The sequence below is a fragment of the Protopterus annectens genome, chromosome 4.part0 (assembly GCF_019279795.1).
Source record: "Protopterus annectens isolate FY-2018-M chromosome 4.part0, PAN1.0, whole genome shotgun sequence".
Classification (NCBI taxonomy): domain Eukaryota; kingdom Metazoa; phylum Chordata; order Ceratodontiformes; family Protopteridae; genus Protopterus; species Protopterus annectens.
In genome coordinates, this window is record NC_056733.1 from 654,459,326 (window position 1) to 654,471,921 (window position 12,596).

Here is a 12,596-nt window from a genome sequence, read left to right on the forward strand (position 1 = left end):
TGAATTGTTCATAGCTTGTAGTGACTCTTAGAAGGGGAGGAAGCAAGTTCCATTTTTTTGCTATAGTATAAGAAAGTAGGAGGTGGCCAGGTGGTTGTTTAGGTTTATATACTGAAAGAAGATTTTGGTGGCCTGATCTTAGGGGCCTGAGAGGAGTGTAGAAGGGCAAGATATTAGATAGCGCAGGGCAAGCGGTGGGTTTAAAAATTAGTTTGTGTGCAGTAGTAAGTTGGAGGTAATCGAGATGATTAGGGAGTTCTAGCCATTGGAGACTATGGATATAAAAAGACAAACAGATATGAATTATTAAAACTTCAAGGGTGCCAATATGAGCAAGTAGCTACACCATAAGCCCAACACATAAAACAAAATACTCACAAAGAGTATGCTACTCCAGTCTCTTTACTGTTAAGTGCTTTCTTCCCCAGTATACACCTTGGGGATTTCCTCAGAACAAGAAACAGAAGAAAAGACACAGTGGCTCAGCTACTTAAGCATGCATGCACAAACACAATCACACACACACACATTTAAGTCCAGGTTCAAGGTGGTGAACTGCCACCATCCCAGATTACAAGGCTGAATATGTCCCAGTTGCCATTTCATACAAATAATACTAAACACAGATAAAAATGTATAACAGTACTGTCTGGCCAATTAGAGGTGGATGACAGCAGATTGTCACTTTTTGATAATAAATAACTTTTAACAATTAATAAATAAGCAAAACTGATACCATCAAACAAATAAATTATGCTTTACCTTGAAAATAATGACTTAACCAATACAGTTATCATGTAATTGTACAGACAAATGTAACATGGTACAGGGAAACATAAAACACTCTTTCTGAACAGAGTACATTAAAGAGCTATCCCTTGTTACAGCTATTTCTTAATTGAAATAATTAAAAGTAATTAAAGGACCCTAACTACAATAACTTAATTTCCAGAACATATCAAGCAGAAGCACAGTGCAGAGAACTCACAAGTCTGTATGTCACAAGCACCAGGCTAGCTCATTCTTTCTTTCGTTTTTTTTTTCTTTGTCAACCATTTGGTTTATCTCTTTTCATGCAGACGAAAGATGAAAATGAGCATAGTGTCACATTTGGTTTACTATGTTTTCAGCGACTGTAATAATTTTTGAATGCTAAATCACATGACCATAAGGTCGCAAGATGAGAATGCCAATACCCACTTGGTAAACAACCCAGACTTGCTCCTCCTTCTGGACCCATGTTAGCACTTCTTCCTGTTTCCTGTACCTGGACAGGTCAGAAGATTCAATGGTCGACATTGTTTAAACAAGTGGGCATCCGTATTCTTGTCTTGCAATCTTCTGGTCACGTGATTTAGCAATTTGAAATTGTTACGATTGCTAAAATCATAGTAAACCATCACATTTACATACTAATGACCCTGATTTATGGTCTTACATACATACATACATACATACAAATATTTCAAGCATGGGCATTAATGCCCTTCTAGCTTGCCAATATACCAAAGCACTTGTTCCCATAATAAGTATCCAGTCTGTTCTTAAAAATATCTAAACAAGTACTTGCTTTAATGTAATTTGGTAGTCTGTTCCATGCATCAGCTATTCTGTCAGAGAACCAATTAGTACACTTCTCATTCCAATAGAATATTCTACGAAGGTTGTCTGATGATTCTCTAGTACTTTTTTGTTAACCCCAAACATTCCCAGAGGTAGTTGTTACTAAATGCCTTATATACCTGAATAAGATGTCCTCTTAGATATCTGTAAGAGACACTGCACAAGTTTGATATTTTTTATTTATTTATTTTATTTTACTTATTTATATTTGTTGACTGGGGGGTGTCCAACTGGACGTAGGTCCATTTTCAGCAGAGGCCCGGGGAGAAAAGCTCCACAGTTAAAATAAACAGACAGTAGTTTTAGTCTTTCATAATTTAAATTTTCACATCCATGGATACCCTTGGTATATTTCCATTGCACTCATGCTTGTTTTCTTATAGGGTTTCCATATTCTTATTCCATACTCAAGTTTGAGTCTAATGCAACTAACAAACAATGACTTCATTATTTCCTAGACTTTATAAATCTTTTTATACAACCTATAGTTCTATAACTATCATTAACCGATTGGTTGATATGATTAGAAAATCTCATAACTGAATCTACCCATATACCTAGGTCCTTAAACGAGTCTACAGTTTCAATCACTGTGTGCTGTATTAAATAGTCACCTTTCAATTTATGGCTACCAAATCTCATATGCTTAGTTTTTGAAGCATTTATCAGCATATTACTCTCCTGTGCCCAAATGGTTAATTTAGTCAAGCTATTTTGCACACATGCCTTATTAGTAACACATGTAATCAGTTTACCCAATTTCAGGTCATCTGCATATAGACTGTAGAACACCTCCGATGAAAAAGTTAGGTCTGAAAGATGCAATCTAAACAAGTAAGGGCCTAGGACAGAGCCCTGTGGGACACCCCTGACTGTAACCAAGGATTTTGCCTGTCCAGCTGCTGTATGATACTTGCCATGCCCTATTTACAATCCATGCAGCTATCCATCTTATCAAGAGTACATCAATACCTAGTTGTACTAATTTATTGATCAGTGTTATGTGTATGACCCTGTCAACTGCTGAAGTTAAATCTATATAAATTACATCACAGCACAATTTTTCATGTACAGCTTTTATATTATTATAGAACATAATGTTACAGGTGGTAATATAATTGTTTTTAACATATGCATGCTGATACATGATTTCAAGTCCCAACCTATCCAGTTCTGACAGTAACTTATCCAATATTACCTTCTCCATTATTTTTCCACAACATGAAAGTAGACTTAAGGGTCTATATGACTCTGGGTTTGTCCTACTCCCCTTTCCCTTAAAAACAGGTTTAATAAGCGCATGTCTCCAAACTTGAGGAATCTCCCCATATTTATATATATCTACATATTTATATGTTCATACATATATCCATATACACAATATATACATATTTATCTCGACAGTGCAGTGGTAGCATTGTCGCTTCACAGCAAGAGGTTCTCCGGTTCGATTCTCGGCTGGTGCCTTCTGTGTGCAGTCTGCATGTCCTCCCTGCATTCGTGTGGGTTTCCTCCGGGTGCTCCGGTTTCCTCCCACGTTATTAAGACATGCATCTGGAGTGTTTCTCCCTGGGCCTCCACTGAAAATTGGCTTGTTCCAAGTCGGACTTTCTCGGTTAACAAATGTAAAATAAATAAAATAAATAAATATGACCTAGTGAATAATAGATAAAATGGTACTCTAAGTTCTTGCTGAAGTATTCTCAGGTCATTGTTACTAATTCTGTCTCCTCCCTGCGCTTTGTTTGGATCCAGTTTGCGCAGTTCTTTTTCAATACATTCTAATTTGATTCCAGTATCTAGGGTTACCTGGATGTCACTAGGACAACTTACCACCCCTTTTGTGGAGCCAAACTGTTTTGCATAAGAATTTGTAAATAAATCTATAATCTGTTGTGTCTCAGAATAAATTTTAGAATCTGCACACAGTTTATCAATTTGTGTCTCTACTCCTTCCACAACTTATGTATCTATAAAAAGGTTTCCTATATGCTCAATATCTTTACATACATTTTCTTAAATTTTTTCTTGATCTTGTCTCACACTACGCTTAATCTGTTTGTCCAGCTTGTTTATTTCAGTTTTCAAAGTTGTAGTTCAACCTCTCTTCCATTTCTTATACTTTTGCCTCTCACCCTAGTCAGAGATCTTGTTTTTAAGGAAATATATCCGCCTGAAGTTGTATGCTTAGATCCTGATGTTAAACTTTTTTTGATTTTTTTTTTGCACTCAAACAATTTCTCTTTCAAAACTTTCCACATTCCATCTGGAGTTTTTCCACTGAACACCTCACTCCAGTTAGTTTTACATAATGACTAGACATGGTCTTGGCTAGTTAATGTCTTAAATAATCGACTCATTGCATTTTTACAGCCATTAGCTTCCTGGCCTAGATAGAAATAGTTATAGATCTTGTAATCAAAGAGTAGAACAATTATGGCCCATTTCACTTCACTGCCATACACTTCACATCCCATGTATAATTATAATTCCCAGAAGGTGGTAGATACAACTTCAGTCAAAAAGTTTATATACATTTTATTTAAAAAAAAATCAAAAGTTCACACACTTTTTTCCACTGAGTAAAACAGATATCAGGTTTAACACATGTCACACTGCAGACTGACAGGTGAATCCCCAGACTATGAAACCAAACAGTCACATTCTAAGCATTAACAAGGGAAAAGACCACTGGTAGCTTCACTGGAATGACACACTGGCATGACAGAAAATGGTAAAATTAACTTAAAGTAAACACATCTTCTATAAGAAGGAATACAAATTGAAGGAAAAGGTCATCTCAAAACAAAAAGCTATAAACCGTCTTCACTATTCCCTCTTCAAACTCCAATCCCAAAACATTGCTCACACAACACCTCCATATCTTAATACATACATTATAAACCACATGCAATTGACAGGACTTGTATTAATGTTTCATCACAGAGTATGGACAAAATTAAAACAGGGTGAAGAATCTTCAGGTTATCATATCCAGCTTACCTGAGGTGCTACATAGTAAGGTGTGAACTGCGGTGTCATCAAATCACCTTGGTCAAGTTTTGCAAATCCAAAATCACAAAGCTTTACAGGAGCATCCTATGAAATACAAAGAAAGCAATGGTAAGTAAAACTTTTACGCCCCACATCTTAAATACTTTGCATTCATATTTATGCAATCTACAAAAAGTACAGTTTTGTACCTACCATAAATGTAGATGTCCGAACTGGATAGCATCTGCAGTCATAACAAGTGGGGGTTGTCCTGTCGTCAGGCAGCCCTGCAGTCGGCCGGATTCCAAAGTCCGGGTCCGGCTTCGGCTGATGGCGCACTCCACCCGACGTCATCTCTGCTGGTCTTCGGGTATAAAAGCATCAGCCGACGCCATTTTCCTCAGTGTTTCTTGCCCCAGATGCCAGTAGCCCTCTTGCAGGGTAAAATTTGGATAGATGCCAATGTTTCCAAATAGATAGAGGTAAACACAACAATAAGCATATATGTACATATATACAAACAAATACACCATAAAAGACTCCCCCCCAACAGCTAGCTATTAGGAGGGTAAACACCCTAGGAGTACCACAGAGGGGAAGGAGGAGGGTAATCCTGACTGCAGATGCTATCCAGTTCGGACATCTACATTTATGGTAGGTACAAAACTGTACTATGTCCTTCATGGATGCATCTGCAGTCATAACAAGTGGGTAGAATACCATAGCCAACTAGGGAGGAGGATAAAGGTAGATTATGGTGTGTTTAAGATCCCTTGCAGTACAGCAGTGGCAAACCCTGCTCGGGATCTGGAATAAAGAGGCAAATTATAATGCTTGTCAAATGTATGCACGGAGGTCCAAGTAGCCGCCTCAATAATGTCTTTGGTTGCCACTCCTCGTAAGAAGGCTGTGGTAGTGGCTGTTGCCCTTGTAGAATGAGGTCTTATGTTCTGTGGAATTGGTTTTCCATGGAAGGAGTAACAGTATCGTATGCAATTTCCTATCCATTTGGAGATTGTCTGTTTGGAAATAGCTTTTCCTTCCCTTCCTGTTGCATAGGCTACAAAAAGTTGGTCAGTCTTTCTGCTATTTCTTGATCTGGCCAAGTAGTAGCGTAGCTGTCTATGTACATCCAAGGTATGCAGTATTCTTTGCTCTCTGTTTTGTGGGTTGGGAAAGAAGGAAGGTAGGTGGATTGCCTGGTTTAAAGATACTCTGGATACCACCTTAGGCATAAATGTAGGATTAGTCCTCAAGGACACTCTATCTTGGTGGAAGATTAGGAAGGGTTGCACTGCCATTAAGGCCTGTAGTTCTGAAACCCTCCTTGCTGAAGTAATTGCCAGTAGGAAAGCAGTTTTCCATGACAGGTGTTGTAGGTCTGCTGTTGCTGCTGGTTCAAAGGGTGCTAGTGTCAACTTTTCTAGCACAAAGTTTAAGTCCCAAGCTGGTAATGGTGGTTTCCTTGGAGGTTTTACATTCTTGATTCCTCTGAGGAACTGCCTGAGCAAAGGGTGCGAAAAAACAGGAGGATCAAAGCTGTATTCTGCTGAAATAGCTGATGCATGTATCTTGATGGAGGAGTAGGACAGGCCTGAATGAAGAAGTTCGGCCAGATACTCCAGAATGTTAGGCATATCTATGTTTGACACATCTTTTCCTCTTTCGGTACTCCAAATGACAAACCTTTTCCATTTTCCAGCATAGTTCTTTCTTGTTGAAGGTCTGCGTGCTTCAAGAATAATGTCTTTAACTCTTTGGGAAAGTTCTGGATTAGCTGCTGCTATGTGATGTTCCATGCAGTCAGTTGCAAAGTTTTTAGGTTTGGATGCATGATGCTGTAGTTGTTCTGGGTTAACATCAAAGGCATCAGGGGTATTGGCCATATTTTGTCCCGAGACATGCTCTTCAGTAGTGGGTACCAGTGTTGTCTTGGCCAGTTTGGGGCTATCAGGATTATCCTTGGACGTTCTTCCTTGATTTTTAGTAGTACCTTGTGTATCAAAGGAAGAGGAGGGAATGCATATGCTGTTAGGCCTTTCCAGTTGAAGGAGAGTGAGTCCACTTTCCATGCTAGTGGGTGGAATGTCCTTGTGCAGAATTTTTTGAGCTGGTGATTGAGAGGTGATGCGAATAGGTCTATCTGTGGCATTCCCCATTTCTTTGAGATGGTCTTGAAGATGTCCGGTGCAGCTTCCATTCGTGGGCATCCGGGTGGTTCTGCTTAGTATGTCTGCTAGAGTATTGTCTTTCCCCGGTACAAATATTGCCTGTAACTGAATGTTGTAGCTGAGTGCCAGGGTCCACAGCTCCAAGGTCATTCTGCATAGGGGGTATGAATGAGTGCCTCCCTGTTTGTTGATGTACCACATGACTGTGGTGTTGTCTGTCCTTATCATCAACTGGCCCTCTTTGAGGAATGGTTTGAACTTTTGGATTGCCAGTTTTACTGCCAGCATTTCTTTTAGATTGATGTGCAGGTGAAGTTGATCCTGTGTCCACAATCCTTGCACGCATTTGTCCAGCATGTGGGCCCCTCATCCTAGGTCTGAAGCGTCTGTTGTGATGGTCTGGCTTGGTTGACATCTGCGGAAGGGCAGGCCTGGGTTTGACTGGCATGCCTGAGCCCACCATAGGAACTCCTGTTTTAAGCATGGAATTAGTGGGATTTCTGTTTCTAGACTGTGTCTGTGTTGGGACCATAAATTCTTTAGGTACCACTGTAGTTTCCTCATATGTAGTCTGGCAAATGGGACCAAGATTATGCATGATGCCATGAAGCCCAAGGCCTGTAGAAATTTTCTTGCTGTTAACTTGTTCAGTTTTGTTAGTGCCAAGAAGTAAAGAGGAAGTTCTTTTGTTTTTCTGTAGTCAGGAATGCCATTTGTTGTACTGTGTCCAATTCGCCCAAGAATGTCCTTGTTTGGGATGGTATCAGCCTTGACTTTTGTAAATTGACTGTGTATCCCAGTCCTTGTAGCAAGTAAATGACCCTTTGTAAATCTGTTGTCAGCTTGCTTTTGTTGTCCCCTTGTAGCAGGCAGTCGTCCAGGTATGGGTAAATTTGAATTCCTGTAGTCTGCAATGGGCGATTACTGATGCCAGGCATTTTGTGAATACTCTGGGCAGTAGATAAGCCAAAGGGCAATGCTGAGAATTGATAGTGCTCTGATCCTGCAAGAAATCTGAGGTATCTTCTGCAGATTGGTCGAATTGGGACGTGCAGGTATGCCTCCTTGAGATCTAGAGTTACCAGCCAAGACTCCTTGCCCAGCATGGGAAGAAGTTGCTGTAGGGTCAGCATTTTGAATTTTGGGACAATGATGTATGTATTTAAGGTGGACAGGTCGAGAATTGGTCTCCAACTTTTTCCTTTCTTGGAACTAGGAATAGTCTGGAGTAGAACCCCTTTCCTTGTTCTGCTGTTGGCACTCTTTCCACAGCTCTCATGTTTGCTAACTCCATTATCTGGCGTAGAGCCTCTGTTTTTGATTTGGAGGTAGATTTGGCATTCCTCTTTGACTGGTAAAGTGTGGAAGTGAAACCGTAACCTTGATCTATGGTTTGTAAAATCCACTTGTCTTTTGTTATGTAGTGCCAGTTCTTTGAAAATAAGGTTAACTTTCCGCCTAGAGGAGCTGCTATTTGTTCCCTGGTAGGCGGATTTAGGATTAAGTCACTGTGGTTGTGCTGATGTAGTGGCAGTGGCTGTGTCTGTGCCTCTGTTGTTACCTTGCCACTGTCGTCCTCTGTAGGCACCTCCTCTGGATTGGTTTCTGCCTCTGGAACGTCTATTCCTGCCCCTTTGAAATTTTGTGGAGTCAGGAAAGGACCAATTTTTGCAGGCCAGTTCCTGCTAAACCTTGGGGTTGAACCTGCAGGAAATCTTTAACAGTTTGAACAGATTTTGCCTTTTCTTCCATTTTCTTCATAACCTGCTGGGCAGGTGTACCAAACAAACTTGTCTTGTCCATAGGAGCATCTAGCAACTTAGCTTTAACATGATCCGTAAAGCTTGTTCCTTTAGCCATGCATGTCTTCTTATCACTGTGCCTGTCATGGCTGATCTAAATGAAGCCTCCAGTGCATCATAGCCACATTTTAAGGAATGGTTGCTAACCTGTTGTATGTTATTTACCATCTCTAATACATATTTCTTATCAAGAGATTCATCAGTAGTTAGCTTTTAGTTAACTGATCAAGCATAAACTCTTGGTATTGTATCATGTGAAACTGACAGTTTAAAGCTCTAGCTGAGAGAGTAGCTGAAGTGTAGACCTTTTACCCCATCTGTCTAGTGACCTTGCTTCCCTTTCAGAAGGAATAGGGTTTTAGCTGTGGTCGGCTACTGCCTTGGGACCCTGGGATATAGTTTCTGGGTCTGCAAGAGGGGCCTTGTAAAGGTGGTGATGAGTATCTGGCACCCTGTAAAATCTGTCTGGTTTGGCAGGGGCTGGGGTAAAGAATCTGGAGCGGAGCAAACATCATTGAAAGCATCATCCACCACAGAGAGAACAGGAGGTATAGCTAAGGGCCTGTGCTGTGGGAGGTGCAGAAAGGTCCTAAGTCTTTTCTGGAGTCTGAAAAATCCTGTTGCTGCCATTGGAACTGTTCTCGCATGGCATGCAAGGTTTCCCAAAGGAGAATTCTTCTGGTGGGGAAGCAGCTGGAATGGATTCTTCAGCATCAGAATCTTCAAAATTGGAGAAGGGAGCCTCAGGCTGGTCAGTTATGTCTGATTCATCAGCAGAATCATCAGAAGACACTGGCTCAGGGGGCTCTGCTCTAGGTCTCTTCTCTGAGGGCTGAGAGGCCCTGTCTGGGTGAGATTGAGATCCTCTAATTAAAGAAATTAAATCTTCTGCCAAAGAAAGCATTTGAGAACTAGAAGAGGGCCTGGATGAGGGGGTTTAACAGGCACTGATTTAGTAGTCTTGGCTGCTTTAGCCCTGGCGAAGGCCTTAATGGACATGGCTGCTGGAGGCCTAGCAGCACCACGTGCTGGGGTAGAGACATCCAAGGGGATGGTGTCTGATAAGTCAACCACCGTAGTGGGTAAAATTTCTGAGGTCGATTCAAGAATTGTAGCAGGGGCCTCAGTTGTAAGAATAGGTTCAGCTGTACTTTGAGCAGTTTTCTCGGTTTCGCCGAAACCGAGACACTCGCGGTTTGCTTTGCCGTGGTTTCGGCCGAAACCGTGGACCGCGAGTGTCGGTCTTTATCTTTGCGTTTTTTGGAAGATTGGGTAGTCGGAGGATCCGACGGCATAATGTACGCAAAATCAGTACCGAAAAACTGTTCTGCAAACTCCGACCGACGCCTAAGCGTTCGCCGGTTGAAAGAGGCACAGGCCGAACAGGCTGCTACGTCGTGGGCTGGGCCTAAACAAGGCAGACAGTAAGAGTGGAAATCTTTATGAGGTATTTGTTTCCCACAGGTTAAACAATTGTTAACTTTTTCTGACATCGGCTGAGGCAAGAAAGAGTCCCCAACGGGGTACTTAGCTTTAGAAGTCTTCGAAGTAGTATTCGGTAGAAGTAATCTCTGGATCCGACCGACCGGCACTTGCGAACAGCTTCTGCTTCGGGCGCCACGCGGCAAGAAAGACTGAGGAAAATGGCGTCGGCTGATGCTTTTATACCCGAAGACCAGCAGAGATGACGTCGGGTGGAGTGCGACATCAGCCGAAGCCGGACCCGGACTTTGGAATCCGGCCGACTGCAGGGCTGCCTGACGACAGGACAACCCCCACTTGTTATGACTGCAGATGCATCCATGAAGGACATCTTGGCAATACCAGCACCACAGACAGAAATTTGCTATAAGGAGCACAGTTCTGAAAATCTTAGTTCTTTCAGCATTAACAGTACAGGGAAGAAAAGTACAGTTGTGTACCTACCATAAATGTAGATGTTCGAGTGTATTCACTGTTGCAGTCATTACAATTGGGTTATTCTGCTGGCAGGCTACCCGCAGTCGGCCTGAATTCCAAAGTCCTGGCCCGGCGTCGGTTGCTGTCGCCTCCTCCCTGATGTCAGTGCGCCAGGGGTATAAAAGATGCAGCCGAAGCCATTTTCTTCAGTTTTTCTTGCCCCAGATGTCAGGTGCCCCCAAAAGGGTAGGCTAATTTATGCCAATAGACATGCATGCAGTAAAGTAAAACTCTACATTCATCTACAAGCAAATACACCACATAGGTTGTATAGAATAGAGAAGTAAAGATAAGACCCAGCAAAGGAAAGGGGGATGGTGGGTGGGTAACCTGGACTGCAACAGTGAATACACTCGAACATCTACATTTATGGTAGGTATACAACTGTACTATGTTCATCGTGTTTCACTGTTGCAGTCATTACAATTGGGTTGAATCCCAAAGCTAAGGTTGGGCGGCTGGGGCTAAATAGGATTAGGAGAGGCTATGAGGCCCTGCAGAACTGCAGTGGCAAAGCTTGCTCTGGATTTAGAGTAGAGAGCTAAGTGATAGTGCTTAGTAAAAGTGTGAATTGAACTCTAAGTTGCAACCTCTAAGATGTCTTTGGTTGGTACTCCTCTGAGGAAGGCTGCTGAAGTGGCTGCTGCTCTGGTTGAATGAGGCCTAATGCCCTTAGGCACTGATTTGCCATGCTGTGAATAGCAGAAACAAATGCAGTGGCCTATCCATTTTGAAATAGTCTGCTTTGAGATAGCCTTTCCTTGTGATCCTGCAGCATATGCCACTAGAAGTTGTTCAGTCTTTCTGAAAGCTTTGGTTCTGTCTAAGTAGAAGTGTAGCTGCCTGTGAATGTCCAAAGAATGCAGAAGTCTCTCACCCTTAATCTGTGGTTTTGGATAAAAGGTAGGCAAATTAATTGTTTGATTCAGGGCCACACTAGACACTACCTTAGGCATAAATGTCAGGTTTGTCCTTAGAGAAATCCTGTCCTGATGGAAAATGATAAAAGGTTCCACAGCCATGAGTGCCTGTAACTCTGAGACTCGTCTTGCAGAAGTTATTGCTAGGAGCAGAGCTGTTTTCTAGGATAAAAATTTTATATCAGCTGTAGAGGCTGGCTCAAAAGGAGGCAGTGTGAGTTTTTCCAAGACATAATTGAGGTCCCATGCAGGTATTGGTGCTCTCCTTGGAGGTCTTATGTTTTTGGCCCCTCTGAGGTACTGCCTTAGTAATGGATGAGAAAAAAGAGGTGGTTCTGTATTGTAGTGAGCTGAAATGGCAGAGGCATGAATCTTAATTGATGAAAAGGATAGGCCTTTGTCCAGCATCTCAGTTAAGTATTGCAAAATCCGAGGAATATTTGGTACAATCGTGTCAATTCCTTGTTCCTGGTTCCCAGCACAGAATCTCTTCCATTTTTCTGCATAAGATTTTCTGGTGCTAGGCCTCCTGGCCTCCAAAATAACATCCATCACTGCTTTAGACAGAGGCGTGTTTTGAATGGTTACATTATCCGCCATGCTGCCAGATTTAAGGTCCTGAGTTGTCTGTGCAGGATCTGACTGTTTTGTTGGGTCAGTAAGTGAAGAATTTGAGGCAATGTCCAGGCTGGGCATTGAGACAAGCTGTTTAGGATTGGGTACCAGTGCTGGCGGGCCAGTCTGGGGCAATCAGTATCATTTTTGGCTTCTCTTGTCTGACCTTTAGGAGTACCTTGGGGAGGAGAGGTAGTGGAGGAAAGGCATATACTGTTAAGTTTTTCCAGCTGAAAGATACAGCATCCATTTTCCATGCTTGCTTGTGATAAGTCCTTGTGCAGAAACTCTGTAGTTGGCAGTTGTGAGGCGAGGCAAATAGGTCTATGTCCGGGCATCCCCAGTTCCTTGTTATCACGCTGAAAACTTGTGGATCCAATTTCCACTCGTGGGGATCCATTAGGTTGCTGCTTAGTTCGTCTGCCAGAGAATTTATCTTTCCTGGCAGGTATTGTGCTTGCAGATGCACTTGGTAAGTCAATGCTGTGTCCCACAAAGTCATGGCTAGTCTG

General features: G+C 42.0%; 1 protein-coding gene across 1 annotated transcript in view; it reads right to left on the reverse strand.

The window, feature by feature from the left end:
- The window catches only part of MAPKAPK5 (MAPK activated protein kinase 5), a 1,432,063-nt gene that overhangs the window by 899,047 nt on the left and 520,420 nt on the right, over positions 1 to 12,596 (reverse strand). Inside the window, exon 7 of the mRNA XM_044068618.1 lies at positions 4,627 to 4,722. Coding sequence (XP_043924553.1) covers positions 4,627 to 4,722 — 96 coding nt within the window. The remainder of the gene's footprint in view (positions 1 to 4,626; positions 4,723 to 12,596) is intronic.